The 14,113-nt window shown below is 38.3% G+C and overlaps 1 protein-coding gene and 1 pseudogene across 1 annotated transcript; both read right to left on the bottom strand.

The window, feature by feature from the left end:
* Positions 1-6,793: 6,793 nt before the first annotated feature.
* On the bottom strand, positions 6,794-8,048 carry LOC147291920 (uncharacterized; annotated as a pseudogene).
* Positions 8,049-12,734: 4,686 nt separating this feature from the next.
* On the bottom strand, positions 12,735-13,445 carry LOC147291921 (cysteine-rich receptor-like protein kinase 26). The gene has a single exon (XM_086236083.1). It carries the CDS (start codon positions 13,443-13,445, stop codon positions 12,735-12,737), a length of 711 nt encoding a protein of 236 aa, XP_086092209.1.
* Between the last annotated feature and the right edge of the window lie 668 nt (positions 13,446-14,113).

Raw genomic sequence — 14,113 nt, forward strand, 5'->3', positions numbered from 1 at the left:
AGTTTCTTACTTTTTTTTTTTGGGGGGGGGACCAAATGAAAAGTTTTCCACTTACTACTTACAGGGGAAGTTATTTAGATCAATTGGCCGGTCCGTACTCCGTAGACTCCGTACTAGGGGTGGGTTCGGTCCGGTTACCGAACCGAGAACCCCAAACCGGCAACCGACCGAACCCCCCTCGAATGCCCCTTTTGGTTACCGAGACCGGAACCGAAATGCCGGTAAACCGGCACTCGGTCGGACCGGCATTTCGGGTCGGCTCGGCTCGGTATGGACCTTGACTGGCTTGAGTTAAGAGAGAGAGAGAGAGAGAGAGAGAGAGAGAGAGAGAGGGAGAAAAGCAAGGGAACAGAGAGATGCCATCAGAGGTCGAACTGGGTGGCTTCGATTCGCCGCCTTGGGGGGTCGTCGACGTGAGGGAAAGGTACCAAAATGACCGGCTCGATGAGACGAATGAGTTTTGGGTGGTGGGAAGTCGCGAAGCTGTCGGAGCACAGAGATCGCCGGCAAAGGGCTCGGCTTTGCCCCAGCTCAGGTTGTCGCGATCCTTACCTTTCTGGAAAATCAAAACACATGGGCAAAGAGAGGAGGGAGAGGCGAGCATTTCGGAGGTGGTCTCGCCTCCATTAGCCGCCGGACGACAGTGTATCGCCGATCAAAGGCACGGCGAGAAAGAGAGAGAGAGAGAGCGTGACGTCAGGGAGAGAGAAAGGGTAAGTGAGAAATGAGAGAAAGGGGGAGTGTTGGCAGGAGAGAGAACAGATGATTAAAAAATAAAAATAAAATGTTTTAAAAATTCATTAAAAATTTAGACAATAGGATATTTTGGGGTTTGGACTTTGGGGTTTGGGTGGGGTTTAGGGTTTGGATTTTGGGGTTTGGGTGGGGTTTAGGGTTTGGACTTTGGGGTTTAGAGTTTTTACTTTGTATTACATATGTTTTATAATTTATATAAAACATTTTATATAATGCATTTCTAAACCCTAAATATTTATATAGACTATAGTTATTAGTTATAGACTATTATCATATTATACCATACTAAACATTTCTATAGACTATAGTTATTAGTTATATACCAACTATAAATTATTGAATTATTATCAATTATAGTCTTAGGGTATATGGTATATAGGTATAGGATAAAATAAGCCTTATAATGTATATGATTTAAAAATTTTAAAATACACAATAGGGTTTAGGGTATGAGATATAGGAATAGGATATAGAGTTTAGTATTTAGTTTATAGTTATATGATATAAATTGTTTAGAATATGGTATAATATTAGTTTAGGGTATTTGTAATTAGTTTTTATATAGAAATGTATTATATAATTAAATTAAAAAACATATAAATTATTAATTATGGGGTTTAGGGTATAGAAAGGGTTTAGGGTTTATAAATTTATATATTTTTTATATAAATTATAGAAATTTATATAAATGTATTATAGAAAGGTATTTTAGGGTATAGAAATGTATAAAAATGTAATATTTAAATTAAATGTTATATATACTCGGTTCGGTTCGGTAAACCAGCGGTTTTAGGATCTGAAAACCGGAACCGGAACCAAACATACCGGTTCGGTTGGCAAACCGAGATCTCGGTATGGTTTCTCTCCGGTACGGTTATTTTCGGCATCGGTTGAAGCGGTTTCGGGTATGGTCTCGGTTTTTCGGTCAAACCAACCCAGCCCTACTCCGTACTACAAATGTTGCCTATTTTCTTTTAAGAGCAAATTACAATTTAGTATCTCAACTTTACGTGTTGTTTCAATTTAGTACCTCAATTTTGAAAATTTGCAAAAAAGTACTTCAACTTTCATTTTATGTCAAAATAGTACCTCCGTTAATTTTTCTGTCAAATAAATCGTTATCTGCTGACGTGGCAGAAATATTTTCGTCATTTTCTTCATATTTAAAAAATAATAATATTTTTAAAAACTTTTTAATAAACAAAATTTTAAAATAATTACAAAAATTTCTGAAAATTTTCCCCCCCACCCCAATCCCAGCCCCGTCCCCCTCCCTTCCCCGCCCCCACCCAGCCCCTCCCCTCCCCTCCCCTCCCCTCCCCTTCCCCACCCAGCCCTCCTCCACCCATCCCCTCCCTCCTCCTCCCCGCCCCACCCAGCCCGCCCCTACCCAGCCAACCCCCAGCCTCAGCCCCCCCGCCCATCCTCCCCCTCTCGCTGCCCCAACCCCGTCGCACCTCCTTCCTCAGCCCCAACCCCGTCGCACCCCCTCCCCTCAGCCCCATCCCTGTCGCACCCCCCACCCCCTCACCCAGCCCCACCCACCCAGCAGCAGCCCCCCCTTGCCCCTCTTTCTTCTTCCCCTACCCAGCGCCACCCCACGCAGACCCGCCTCGCCCAGCCCAGCCCTTCCCCCAGACCGGCTCCTCCCCACCCAGCTCCCCCCAAACTCGATCCACTCCTCCCCCTGGCCCGGCCAGGCCATCCCTGACCCACCTCCTTCCACCCCACCCAGCTCCCCCCAAACCCGACCCACCCCCTCCCCTTCACCCACGCAGACCCGCCCCGCCCCAGCCCTAGCCCTGCCCCGCCCCACCCCACCCAACCCCGCATAGTCCACCCACCCCACCCAGCCCCCTCCCCCAAATTTTTTTAAAATTTTTAAATGTTTTGATTTTTTTAAGAAATTTGTTTATTAAGAAATCTTAAAATTTTTTAATTATTTTAAAATTTTTTTTTATTAAAAAGTTTTTAAAAATATTATTATTTTTTAAATGTGGAAAAAAAAAATACCCTTGCCACGTCAGTAGATAACGGTTTATTTGACAGAAAAACTAACGGAGGTACTATTTTGACACAAAATAAAAGTTGAGGTACTTTTTTGTAAGTTTTCAAAATTAGAGTACTAAATTGAAATAACACGTAAAGTTGAGGTACTAAATTGTAATTTGCTCTTCTTTTAATTTTTCATTTCTAAATTAATATTTCATCAATTGTTATCTATGTAGGTGTGAGCCACTTTCAGATAAGCATTCATATTTAGAGGTTAGATATCATTATTTTTTACTTAAATCCCTACTTTGCTTTCTGTTTACCTTGTTTTAATGCGTTCTGAATGACTAAAAGTCTAAAACTGATCTACTTACTCTTTTTTATTCTTTTATTGCTTATGATTTTTGGTCTTGTTTTAATACGACTACTATATGCTTATTTGATCCTGATTTACATGTTACACTAACATAATTTGACATTTTATTATCAATATCATTCTACAGTATCTTTCTGGTCCATATTCATCTTATTAGGGGGGCAATCAAGTTATGGTGTCAGGGGCGATGGTTGCTGCACTCTAAGATTTATAGATGGTTATCATAATTTTCATTTATTCATTGATTTTATGTCAGTTCTTTTGGTACATCTTTGATGTTGTGCTAATCTTCTTGATTAAGAATTTGACACACGGTTGTTAAGAAGTTTCATTTTCTTTTTGATTAACAATAATATATTGTTAATGTTCAGTAGGTGATTGCCATTGCCAGACAATAGCAATAGGTGAATATCACTACCAGATAGTAACAATAGGTGATGGTTACTATTAAACGATAATAATAGGTGATTGCTACTACCAGACAGTAGCAGTAGATGATTGTTACTATCAAACAATAACAATACCTGATTGTTACTGCCAGACAGTAGCAATAGGTGATTGATAATCGGTCTTTTAACAAAAAGGTTCTTGAGTGCATTTTTTGTCCACTTCCTTAGAAGATTAATAATTGGACACAAGATTTGTTGTGATTTCTGTAAAGAATAAACATGTGACTTAAATTAGGAGTCCTATTAGGTTGCACAAGTTTTTGGTAACTATAAAGTATATCTTCGGGTGGTTTATCTGGTTTGCAACTATGTTTGAGTTATGGTAAAGACAGAGGCAATTTGTCCTTTCGACTAGGCTACTAATTTAGATATTACTATCATGTGCCCCTAGTGGCTTATTCTGATCCTATGCATGAATGCATCTGTACATTTTGTGGATGGTAATGTCTATTAAAAACTTATTTTGTGTGTCATTGTTGTTAATAAGTGTTGTTCTTTTGGAGACGGTGCTATTGGATATTGATCACTCTTTGTAGTCTAAATGTTATAAATTTTTGCAAGCATGTTTATGAACTGGCCAGGCAACACCAGAGTCATCCTGTTTTTTGAGCTATTATTTTCAATCTTCTTCATGTATCTAATATAATGTTCCCCCATTTTCTCTCATATTCTTTTGCAAAAATAGGAGGAGAGTATGTTTTTGTGAAATCTATTGGAAATCTCTCGACTTTGTTTGATGTAAGGGGCTACAACAACATTAAGTTATATCCGGAAGTTTAAAGTTATTTTCTTTTTTCAACGGAATTGTGATTCTGTTTTAGTTTGTTTTAATTGTGTCATAGGTTTATAATTTCATTTGGTTGTTTATGCTTTTCACAAGGATTGTATTAGGTTGAAATTATATTATCTAATTTATATTTATTGTTATTGTTACTATCAAACAATAACAATACTTGATTGCCACTGCCGGACAATAGCAATAAGTGTTGTTACTGCCGGACAGTAGCAATAAATGATTGTTGTTATTCAATAGTAACAATAAATGTTACTATCGAACAGTAACAATTATATTTACTATTAAAATAAAAAAGATTATGGATGCCTCATCTTAATTTTTTGTGTTTTATGTTGGTTATTATTTAACATGTTTATGGAATAAAAAATACCTAAATTATGATTTTTTTTGGTAGTTTATGTACCAATTGGCACTGTAATGAAAAAAAAAATTGCATTTTTTAAAAAACTGTAACGTGCTACGTAACGGCGTCACTGTATCGACGTTACTGTAGCACATATTTTAAAAAAGTGGACCGTTATAGTATTTCACTATAGCAAATGGGCCGAATGAACAATCAATTTTTAAAAATGGACTTAAAAAAAAAAAAAAAAAAACCCTTTTTTATATAACTTTTTTCTTTTTAGAGTTGCTATTTGCAAATCTCTTTTTTTTTTTTTTTCTTTTTGCACACCCCCAACCAAAGTATTAAATTTCGTTTTTTTAGGGTTTCGAAATCAAACACATATTCAACAATTTTTCAGTGAAATTTACCGAAATTTATCTAAATTATTGAAATTTTCCACGTCAGCAATTAATTAATTCCTATTTTCTATTTTCTCCAACTTCAGAAATTCACCAAAAATACTTCAAGACTCCAAATAATTCACCGAAAAATCCTACGGACTCGTATTGATAAGTACTATTTTCCTATGACCTCAAAATAGTCAAATTGCTTTCAGAAAAATTATGAAAAATCCTACTCTCATAATTTAATTTTGAAAAAAATAATAATCACCAAATTCTTGTGAAGTAGAGAGCTGTAAATTGGATTTGTATTGTAGATATCAAGCTGAGCAAAGGATTCCAGGTAGGGGAATCTCACACCCTACTAGTGGCCTTATTTTACTACATGTATTATGCTAGTATAAACTGAATGCATAAAAAATTTGCATAGTTTGTGATTGTCATCTGTGGCGTGGTTTTTATCCTATATTATGATAATTGAATTGTTAGAATAACTAGAGTGTAAGTAGTCACCATATAGTTGACCTTGGATTTTATCCGTTGTGTAAGTTGCCAAAATACCGTCGTCTAATCGACCGACATCTATTGGGGTACCATTACACAATGGTTATTTTTCGTTGTCTTGATTACATTAACACAATGGTAACGACAGAAATACCGTTGTATATACATCCTAAAAATCTCATGGTTTAAAGGCTACTGTTGTTGAGTATATATCTACACAACAGTTTTCTCCTCGAACGCATTGTTTTATGTTCTCAAGACAACGGTTACGTTTACTAATACATGTATTTTACAACTATTTTAGTTATAAACACGAGGTGAAATACTCCTTAAAACAATGGTTTTTGGATCCTAACCGTGGTATAGGTCATTCTAAAAATATGTGTTTGAGATGTATATATGTCTTTCATACTACGGTGTTTTTATGAAACCGTTGTATTATGAATTTAAGAATATTGGGTTTTAACTATATAACCTTTGTGTAAGATACTAATTTCAAGTTTAATTAGATGTCTATAGGTATTAGATACATTGGCTTTTTAAGGTTTGTGCGGTATTGTTATGGATTATACAATGGTTTCTGATATTGATCCATTGTAAGTTAATGTTACAAACCACGATTTTGTTAGAAAAATTGTTGTAAAATGTTCATATTTACATCTGGTTCACATAGGCACGTAGTACCTGAAATAGCTAGCTAGGTGTTTTTGGTACAACACCATTGTTCCAAGTAGCATGTTTCCCTTTATAATGTTAACATTCTTAATAAATTATACATTAATTCAGAAAATCACAATTTACTCAAATTTAAACTAATCCACAATAAATAAGGATTTTGGAATTGATAAAATACGAAATATTAAAAGGAATTTCAAGGTAGCTAGTAATTGTATATATGTAGTTTACTCTCTTAACCCAATGCTATTCACACAACCAGCCATGCCGTACACAAAAACCATCTATAACACCAAAATTAGCCATCAAGTTTCTAATCTACCAATTTGTTGCCATCAATCTAATCTAGCAATTAATTAAGCCTAGTTATTAATCTTGACAGCACCCAAAAGAATCTATCAAAGTGATCAATGATATATATATATATATATATATACCCCAAGCTAGTCTAGCTAAACACATGGCCTACAAAATCAAGTTCAAAAATGCTATACGTCAAAAATCCACCTTCCACTCGATCTACATATACTGCCCCACAAAGTTTGCCCATTCAGCCCGGACTTCATCGATATCTTCTTGGGTATAAGTGTTGTCCTTCCTTCGCTCCCACTGAAACAAGGCAAAAATGAAGTAGTAATTAAAAAGAAAATTCAACCCAAAATGAAAACCTAATGAATCCAAGAAAGAAATAAACAACATGCCCCTTAGGTAAAAAAGGCCAAGACAACTCATGATATAAGTGCACAACTATATTAATTAAGAATCAAGCACACATATATAACCAACAAAATGTCCTAAGCTAACTGCACCCAAAACAGAATCTCCCAATGGCCTAAAGAAATTGCACCAAACCACTCATGAATTTGTTATTAATAATATAAGTGCATAACTACATTAATTAGAATCAAGCTGAAATCAACCTCAAATTCACACAAGTGATCATCAAACAGGGGCCTAGCTATATAACATGTCCACTTCCACAAGTTTGAAAGAATCCACCCAGTATTCCCAATCTACATGCACCCAAAACAGACTCCCCCAAGCTAATTTATTTCCTTTTATTCCTTTACTACATTTCCAATTTTTCAGCCACAAAACAAATAAAAGAATTTCAACATTTCCAAGTAAAGACAATTAATTTTCATATCACTGCTCAGAGTTCACATGACCAACATAATGTCAAGTTACTTATACTTCACTAATGCATACCTTAGTCACAAAAACTAAGCTCTCATCTTCAATTATTTCCTTCATAAAACACATAATAAAATAGCTACACTCCTTATCACTTGGCTGTTGAGGAATGCCCTAAATGCAAATAAACATTAATTAGAATGAACACATATACAGTCCACTTAGCAATCTGTTATTTGAGTTTTAAAGCAAACTACAAACAAGCCAACCTACCGCCATATTTTCCAGATTATTGCCTTACGCCCTTGCCTATTCCCTTGAGCATTGAAGATTCTAATTCCACTATCGCATGAAAAACCAAATGATTTTAACACTTGCTGATATATGTAAATGAACTTATAAACTGATGAGACATCTAATCAACTTACTTGTCCACCACAGTTTTTCATTCATCACCGATCATACGTCTTTTCATTGGGTCCATGAAATAGACAATCTCCTTGTCTGGATTGATAACAGTCAGCATCCAATAATTTCTACACATTTATAATTCTCATTAAATACCTTATATGGCTGGAAAACAGTATTTACAATGACCACATAAATGATTAACTTACCCAGAATTGTAAGGGACCAAAAAAATCTCATTCACAAATGTACTAGAAAGTTCTCCATGCCATATCCAATTTTGGTAACTTTGGTCAACCCCATTAAAATATAGATGATCCCTTATAACTCCAATCCCAAATTGTCTCATATTTCCACATTTTTGGCAAGGACAATGAATGAGGTTTGGGTTTCTAGCATGCTATAATGCAAACTTGAAGAAATCTTGAATCCCTAACTCATATGCCCTTGATCTTCTATCCGCATACATTCATGACTTGTCCATACAAACATGTATGTCATTTATAAAATCATACCAAATATTGACTCTAGTGAAACAAAACTAAACCCTTTGGGTTCGATGAAGACCCATCACAAAGTTCATAGAGAGGTCCTGCCAAATATTGTTAGGAACAGGCAAAGGCATATAAAGTCCAGTGTTTTGTGATTGACCCTTGGCAACCTGGCAGGTGTAACATTTTCTCACAATATTTCCCACATCCCTCTTCAGTTGTGGCCAAAAGTAACGCTCCTCCAAGCTAGCAATAGTCTTGTCTCGGCCCAAATGCGCACTTAATCCTCCACCATGTAGGTCTCGGATCAATTTCTCCCTCAAAGAAGAGCTAGGGATGCACAACCTGTTACCCTTAAACAAATACCCATCACTAACATGGAAATCCATGACGGGTTGGTTTTGGACACACTTGGTCCACAGGTCTTTGAAATCATCGTCTGTAACATACAAGTCTCTCAGAAACTGAAACCCAACTATTTCTTGGGAAAGAGTACTAAGCAAAGTGGCTCGCCTACTCAATGCATCTACCACTCAGTTCAAGGCTCCAGACTTGTGTTTGATTACAAAAGGGAACTTCTGCAGAAAAGTGGCCCATCGGACATGCATTTTATTAACCTGCTTCTGACTATTAATAAATTTGAGGGCTTGGTGACGGTATACAGCACAAACTCCCGCTGTATCAAGTACTGCTCCCACTGCTTTAAAGCTCTCACAACGGCATAAAATCCCTGGTCATAAATGCTCCATTTCTGGCGAGCTTCACTGAGTTTTTCACTGAAAAATGCTACTGGCCTCTTTTCTTGTGACAAGACGGCACCGACTCCCACTCCACTTGCATCACATTCGACCTCGAATATCTTCTCAAAACTGGGAAGTGCTAACACTGGGGCAGTACAAAGTTTATCCTTGATTAGAGCGAAACTTCTCTCCTGTTCTTCTCCCCAATGAAATCTGCTTTGCTTCAAACACTCAGTAATAGGAGCAGTAATAACACTAAAATTCCGCACAAACGTCTGATAAAATGTAGCTAACCGATGGAAACTTCTTACCTCACCCACTGTTTTTGGAGTGGGCCACTCCCTGATAGCTCGAATCTTCTCCTCATCCACATGAATTCCTTCCACACTAATTACAAAGTCCAGAAACAATAGCTTGCTGGTAAGAAATGAGCACTTCTTCAAGTTGACAAAAAGCTGGTTGTCTTTTAGCACCATTAGAACCTGTCGCAAGTGAGCTAAGTGCTCCTCCTTGGTCTTGTTGTAGATAAGGATATCATCAAAATAAACTACAACAAAGGAACCAATAAAAGGGCATAGAACCTGGTTCATGAGGCGCATAAAAGTACTCGGGGCATTAGACAAGCCGAATGGCATCACTAGCCACTCGTACAATCCATCCTTGTTTTTGAAAGCTATCTTCCACTCATCCCCTGGTTTGATCCGAATTTGGTGGTAGCCACTGCGAAGATCAATCATAGAGAACAACTTTGATCCATCCAGCACATCCAATATGTCATCCAGGCACGGTATAGGTAACCGATATTTGATAGTGATCTTGTTGATCTCCCTACTATCAACACATATGTGCCAGCTACCATCCTTCTTTGGAACTAACAAAACAGGCACTGTACATGGGCTTATACTCTCACAAATGAACCCTTTTTTCAATAGCTCTTCAATTTTTTGCTTCAATATCTCGTTCTCTTTCGGGCTCATCCTGTAATGAGGAAGGTTGGGTAAACTAGCTCCTGGCACCAAGTCAATGTGGTGCTGTATATCTCTCATATGAGGATGTTGATCTGGCAGATCATCAGAAACCAACTCTTGAAAATCACCCAAAAGTTTATGCACTTCTGTGGGAATCGTCGCCCCTTTTGTCTCAGTTGTCAGCAAACCTTTTAACTACTAATGGATAAATTGCATGGGCCTCATCTGCAGCTTTCACAAGTTCATGTTCACTGCTAGAAATAGCCAGAAAATTCGAACTCTCCATTCTTGGTCGTTCAATCTTCCCTGTCTGACTTATTGGTGCCAATGCAATCTTGTGAGAACCCCAAGCAAACAAGTAGACATTATCTCGACCTCTATGGGTGACATCAACGTCAAACTGCCATGGTCGACCCAAGAGAATATGACATGCATCCATATCAATGACATCACACATAATTTCTTCTTTATAGTGCTTACCGATAGAGAGGAACTCGACAAACTTCGGTTACTTGCACTGAAGGGCTTTTCTTGACCCACCCTAAGGAATATGGGGTTGCATGCTTCTCTGTTGGTAACTGCAAATAATCCACCAGCCTTTTAGCTACAAAGTTTTCACAGCTGCCGCCATCCACAATCAGGTTGCAAACTTTGTTTCTAATGGAACAAAGTGAGCGGAATATGTTATGACGTTGCCCCTCCTTCTTGGGTGAAAGGAGAACTCGCTGCAAGACAAAATTAACATGCTCTCCGCCATCCTCTTGAGCAAACTCAACACCTTCATATTCATCTTCAGGTTGGGTTTATTCAGCGTCATCCTCAAATCCATCAGCTTCAGCAAGGTTTGCAGTTTGTCTTTCTGGACACACATTTGATCGATGACCTAGTTTATTGCATCTGTAACAAATGTCCGTTGTTGGTTTGGCATACGGATTCGACCTTTGGTTCTAAGCCCGAGTTTGATTTCTATCTGGGAATCTACTACCGCTCTCGGTGGGTTTGAAAGGTTGACTCTGAACCTTTGGAGGGATCGCAGGGCTAGGTAGAATCCCCTTTCCTTTATCAGTAGTACTAGAGGTTGACACCTCTAGTATGTTCCTTCGATAGGTGTTATTCCCAAATCCGGGTCGTCTCTCCCTTTCCATGAGTTCAGCTTTCAAAGCCATATTGTGAGCCTCATGAACGCTCTAGAGAGTTTGCAATCCAATTTTTTCTTGGATCGATGGCTTCAGACCACTCATATATCTTGCCACAGTTTGATGTTCCGACTTCGCCATATTGTTGCACTCTGCTAGTCGCAAAAATTCATCCCTGTAATCCGCAACAGATCTCACACCCTGGGTACAGTTCAGATAGAGGCGATAAAGATATTGCTCATAGTCCTGGGGTAGGAATCTATCCATCATCAATTGTTTCATTTTCTGCCAAGTTCTGACAGGATTTTTCCCTTGTCTGTTTCAACTTTTCTATAACTGATCCCACCAAACAGCCACGCTGGCTTTCAGACGGAAAGCAGCCATCCTCACCATCTTTCCCTCGGGAACCTCCATGATTTCGAAGAACCTTTCCACTTTTGTAAGCCAATCAAGGAAATCCTCTACCTGCATATGCCTATTGAAGTAGGGAATATCAGCTTTTTGTTTATAGTCGTCAAAGTTCTGGTTGTAGTTATATCGCGGCCGTTCGTTGTTTCGAATATTCGGGACTACATCTTCTTCATCGGATTCATCGTCACTCTCAGGTTGTTGTCGCCAGTTGTTACCACGAGAAAATCCCATGGCTTGTCTTCTGTCAACTGGTTGTTGTCTGGGATTGCCCTGTCCGTTAAGGTTAGGGTTATCCTGAAGGTTCAATCCCACTAACAACTGTCGAATCTGTTCAAGTTAAGTCGATGGTTGAGTAGTTTTCGTGGTTTGTTTGTTCACAGCCTCCCATAGGGCACCAAGTCCGCGATCTCCTCCTTCTGGATGATCACCCATCGATCCAGTTAACTCCGTGCTCTGATACCACTTGACGCAGCGTAACACGCAAGTAACAGAGATTAGGGAAAACCAGCGTTAACCCTAAGAAAGAATCTGGAGTCCACCAGAGAAATGAGAGAAATCTCAAGGTTTTCTGATTGAAAAATGATAATAATGTATGATACAAACAGCCACAAAGGTTGTTTAAATACGTTCAGAACCTTAAACGTTCGAAATTCAAAACGGAAAAAAAAATAGAATTAAAGTGCAATTTAGGAAACTTATTCAAAAACACTAAATTGCTTATTTGAAGCCCTAAACAATAGGAATTTGTCTCGTCGTTCTCTTCGAATCGGTATATCATGGGTCCATTTCTGACACTGGGCCGGGCTGAAACTTGTTCCTTTTCTTGGCCTTCTGGCTGTCGAGTTGTTGCATGAACCGTTCTGTCATTTGTTCTACATCAAGGAAGGTGCGTAAGGAATCAAGTCTACTGAAGGACTCAAATCTTGTAGTTACCTCACGTTGCCGACGTATATATGATCAATGACGAGCCTTCTCAAAAGCTTTGTTTTGAGTACTATCCTCATCATCCAATCTGAAACAGAACTCTCCAGAAACAAATTGAGCTAGCTCTTTCATGAGGCTGTGCATTACAAATCGTGATCTATTGTGAATTGACTGTTGAAAGAATGATCTGGATATATACTAGCTCCTGGAAATACTCACCACCCACAGCTTCCAATTTTTTATGTCCTTTAGGTCTTCCCAAAACAACATTCTGGTATGTTTGCCAAAGCCGATTTTAAGCACGTTTTGCAGTGAGCCTCAGACAAATCTGGAGTGCACTGAGCAAGTCCAAATATTGTACTTCGATTAGAATTTGCAGCAGTTGCGTTTCCAACTGCAAACTTATGAACAGAACCAGCTGCCGCGGCTTCGCTTGTTAGTCTTTCCATGAGGGTGCCGAGGGTGAACTCATCCACGCTCAATGATGACAAGTTTTGTGTGTTCCGTGTATAGAAGTCAGGGCTATTTTCCATTTTGCCAAATATGAAGCGGTTTGAGTAGCGAAACATGCAATTGCCGTACCATCCAATTGCCTCCTTCTGGTTAGGACAGGCATGTGTGAGATGATTAGTAGCGTTTCTGAGGCAAGTAGCGCAAGTATCAAGCTTAACATCTCCTCTGAAAAGTCGGATTGCATAGACTTTGTCAGGGTCTTCACCTCTTGACGCATTGTAAAACCAGTAGCCGCCGCGGTTGTTATTAGATGGGCGGAGGGAGGGGAGAAGAGCATAGAGGTTTGTCTGATAGGTACTGTTAGCTGTGTAGTTACCTTTGTCGTTAAAACAGAAGGTGGTCTGAAAAGGTGACTGATCAACTGCTTGAGTGGTGCTGATATTAAAAGTGATGCTGAGTAACACAATTGGCATAGCAAGGCATAACCCAAATCTTGGGGGAACCATTGCCTTGTGTGGCAATCCACGGCCCTTGCTCTGTAATCAAATACAAACATTATCTTTTTCGGGTCGGCTACGAAAGGTGAGGAAGAATGGGAAAATGAGTCAGAATTCGAATAACTCAATATGTTAAAAAAAAAAAAAAAAAAAAAAGAAGTATGAAAACATCTCTATCTACTTACTGGTGTGGAACTCATTTCAGTCAACAATTGTGATCAATCATTGTGATATATGTTTTTATGCAGGATGGATTTATGTGCTGAGATGTATACTTGGACTCATTGTCAATATCTTCAACAAATTATCCCATTGATTGAAACGGCTGTGGTTCAGAACATGGCTAAGAATTCCACAGCAACTTCTAAGATTTCGCCCGTTGACCCCACCTATGCGCTTGTTCAGGACCACATCTTATGATTACTGATTAAAACTCCTTTTCTCTCTTTACTGCCTTTGGTTTGTGAAAAACAGAGCTCAAAACAGGAATTAAAACTATTTTCCCTTATGTTGCTATTCATTGAAAATTTGGTCAGATTTTGATGATCTTTAATTGATCTTGCTAAGCCACACAATATTTGTGGGTGTACATTAAATATAAATTTTCCCTCTTGCTCAAAATGTGGCTTAATTAAAATAACAACGAATGTATATTATAGATACAACTTACAACTAAA

This window comes from Dryas octopetala, chromosome 3 (assembly GCF_963921425.1).
Source record: "Dryas octopetala chromosome 3, drDryOcto1.1, whole genome shotgun sequence".
Lineage (NCBI taxonomy): Eukaryota > Viridiplantae > Streptophyta > Magnoliopsida > Rosales > Rosaceae > Dryas > Dryas octopetala.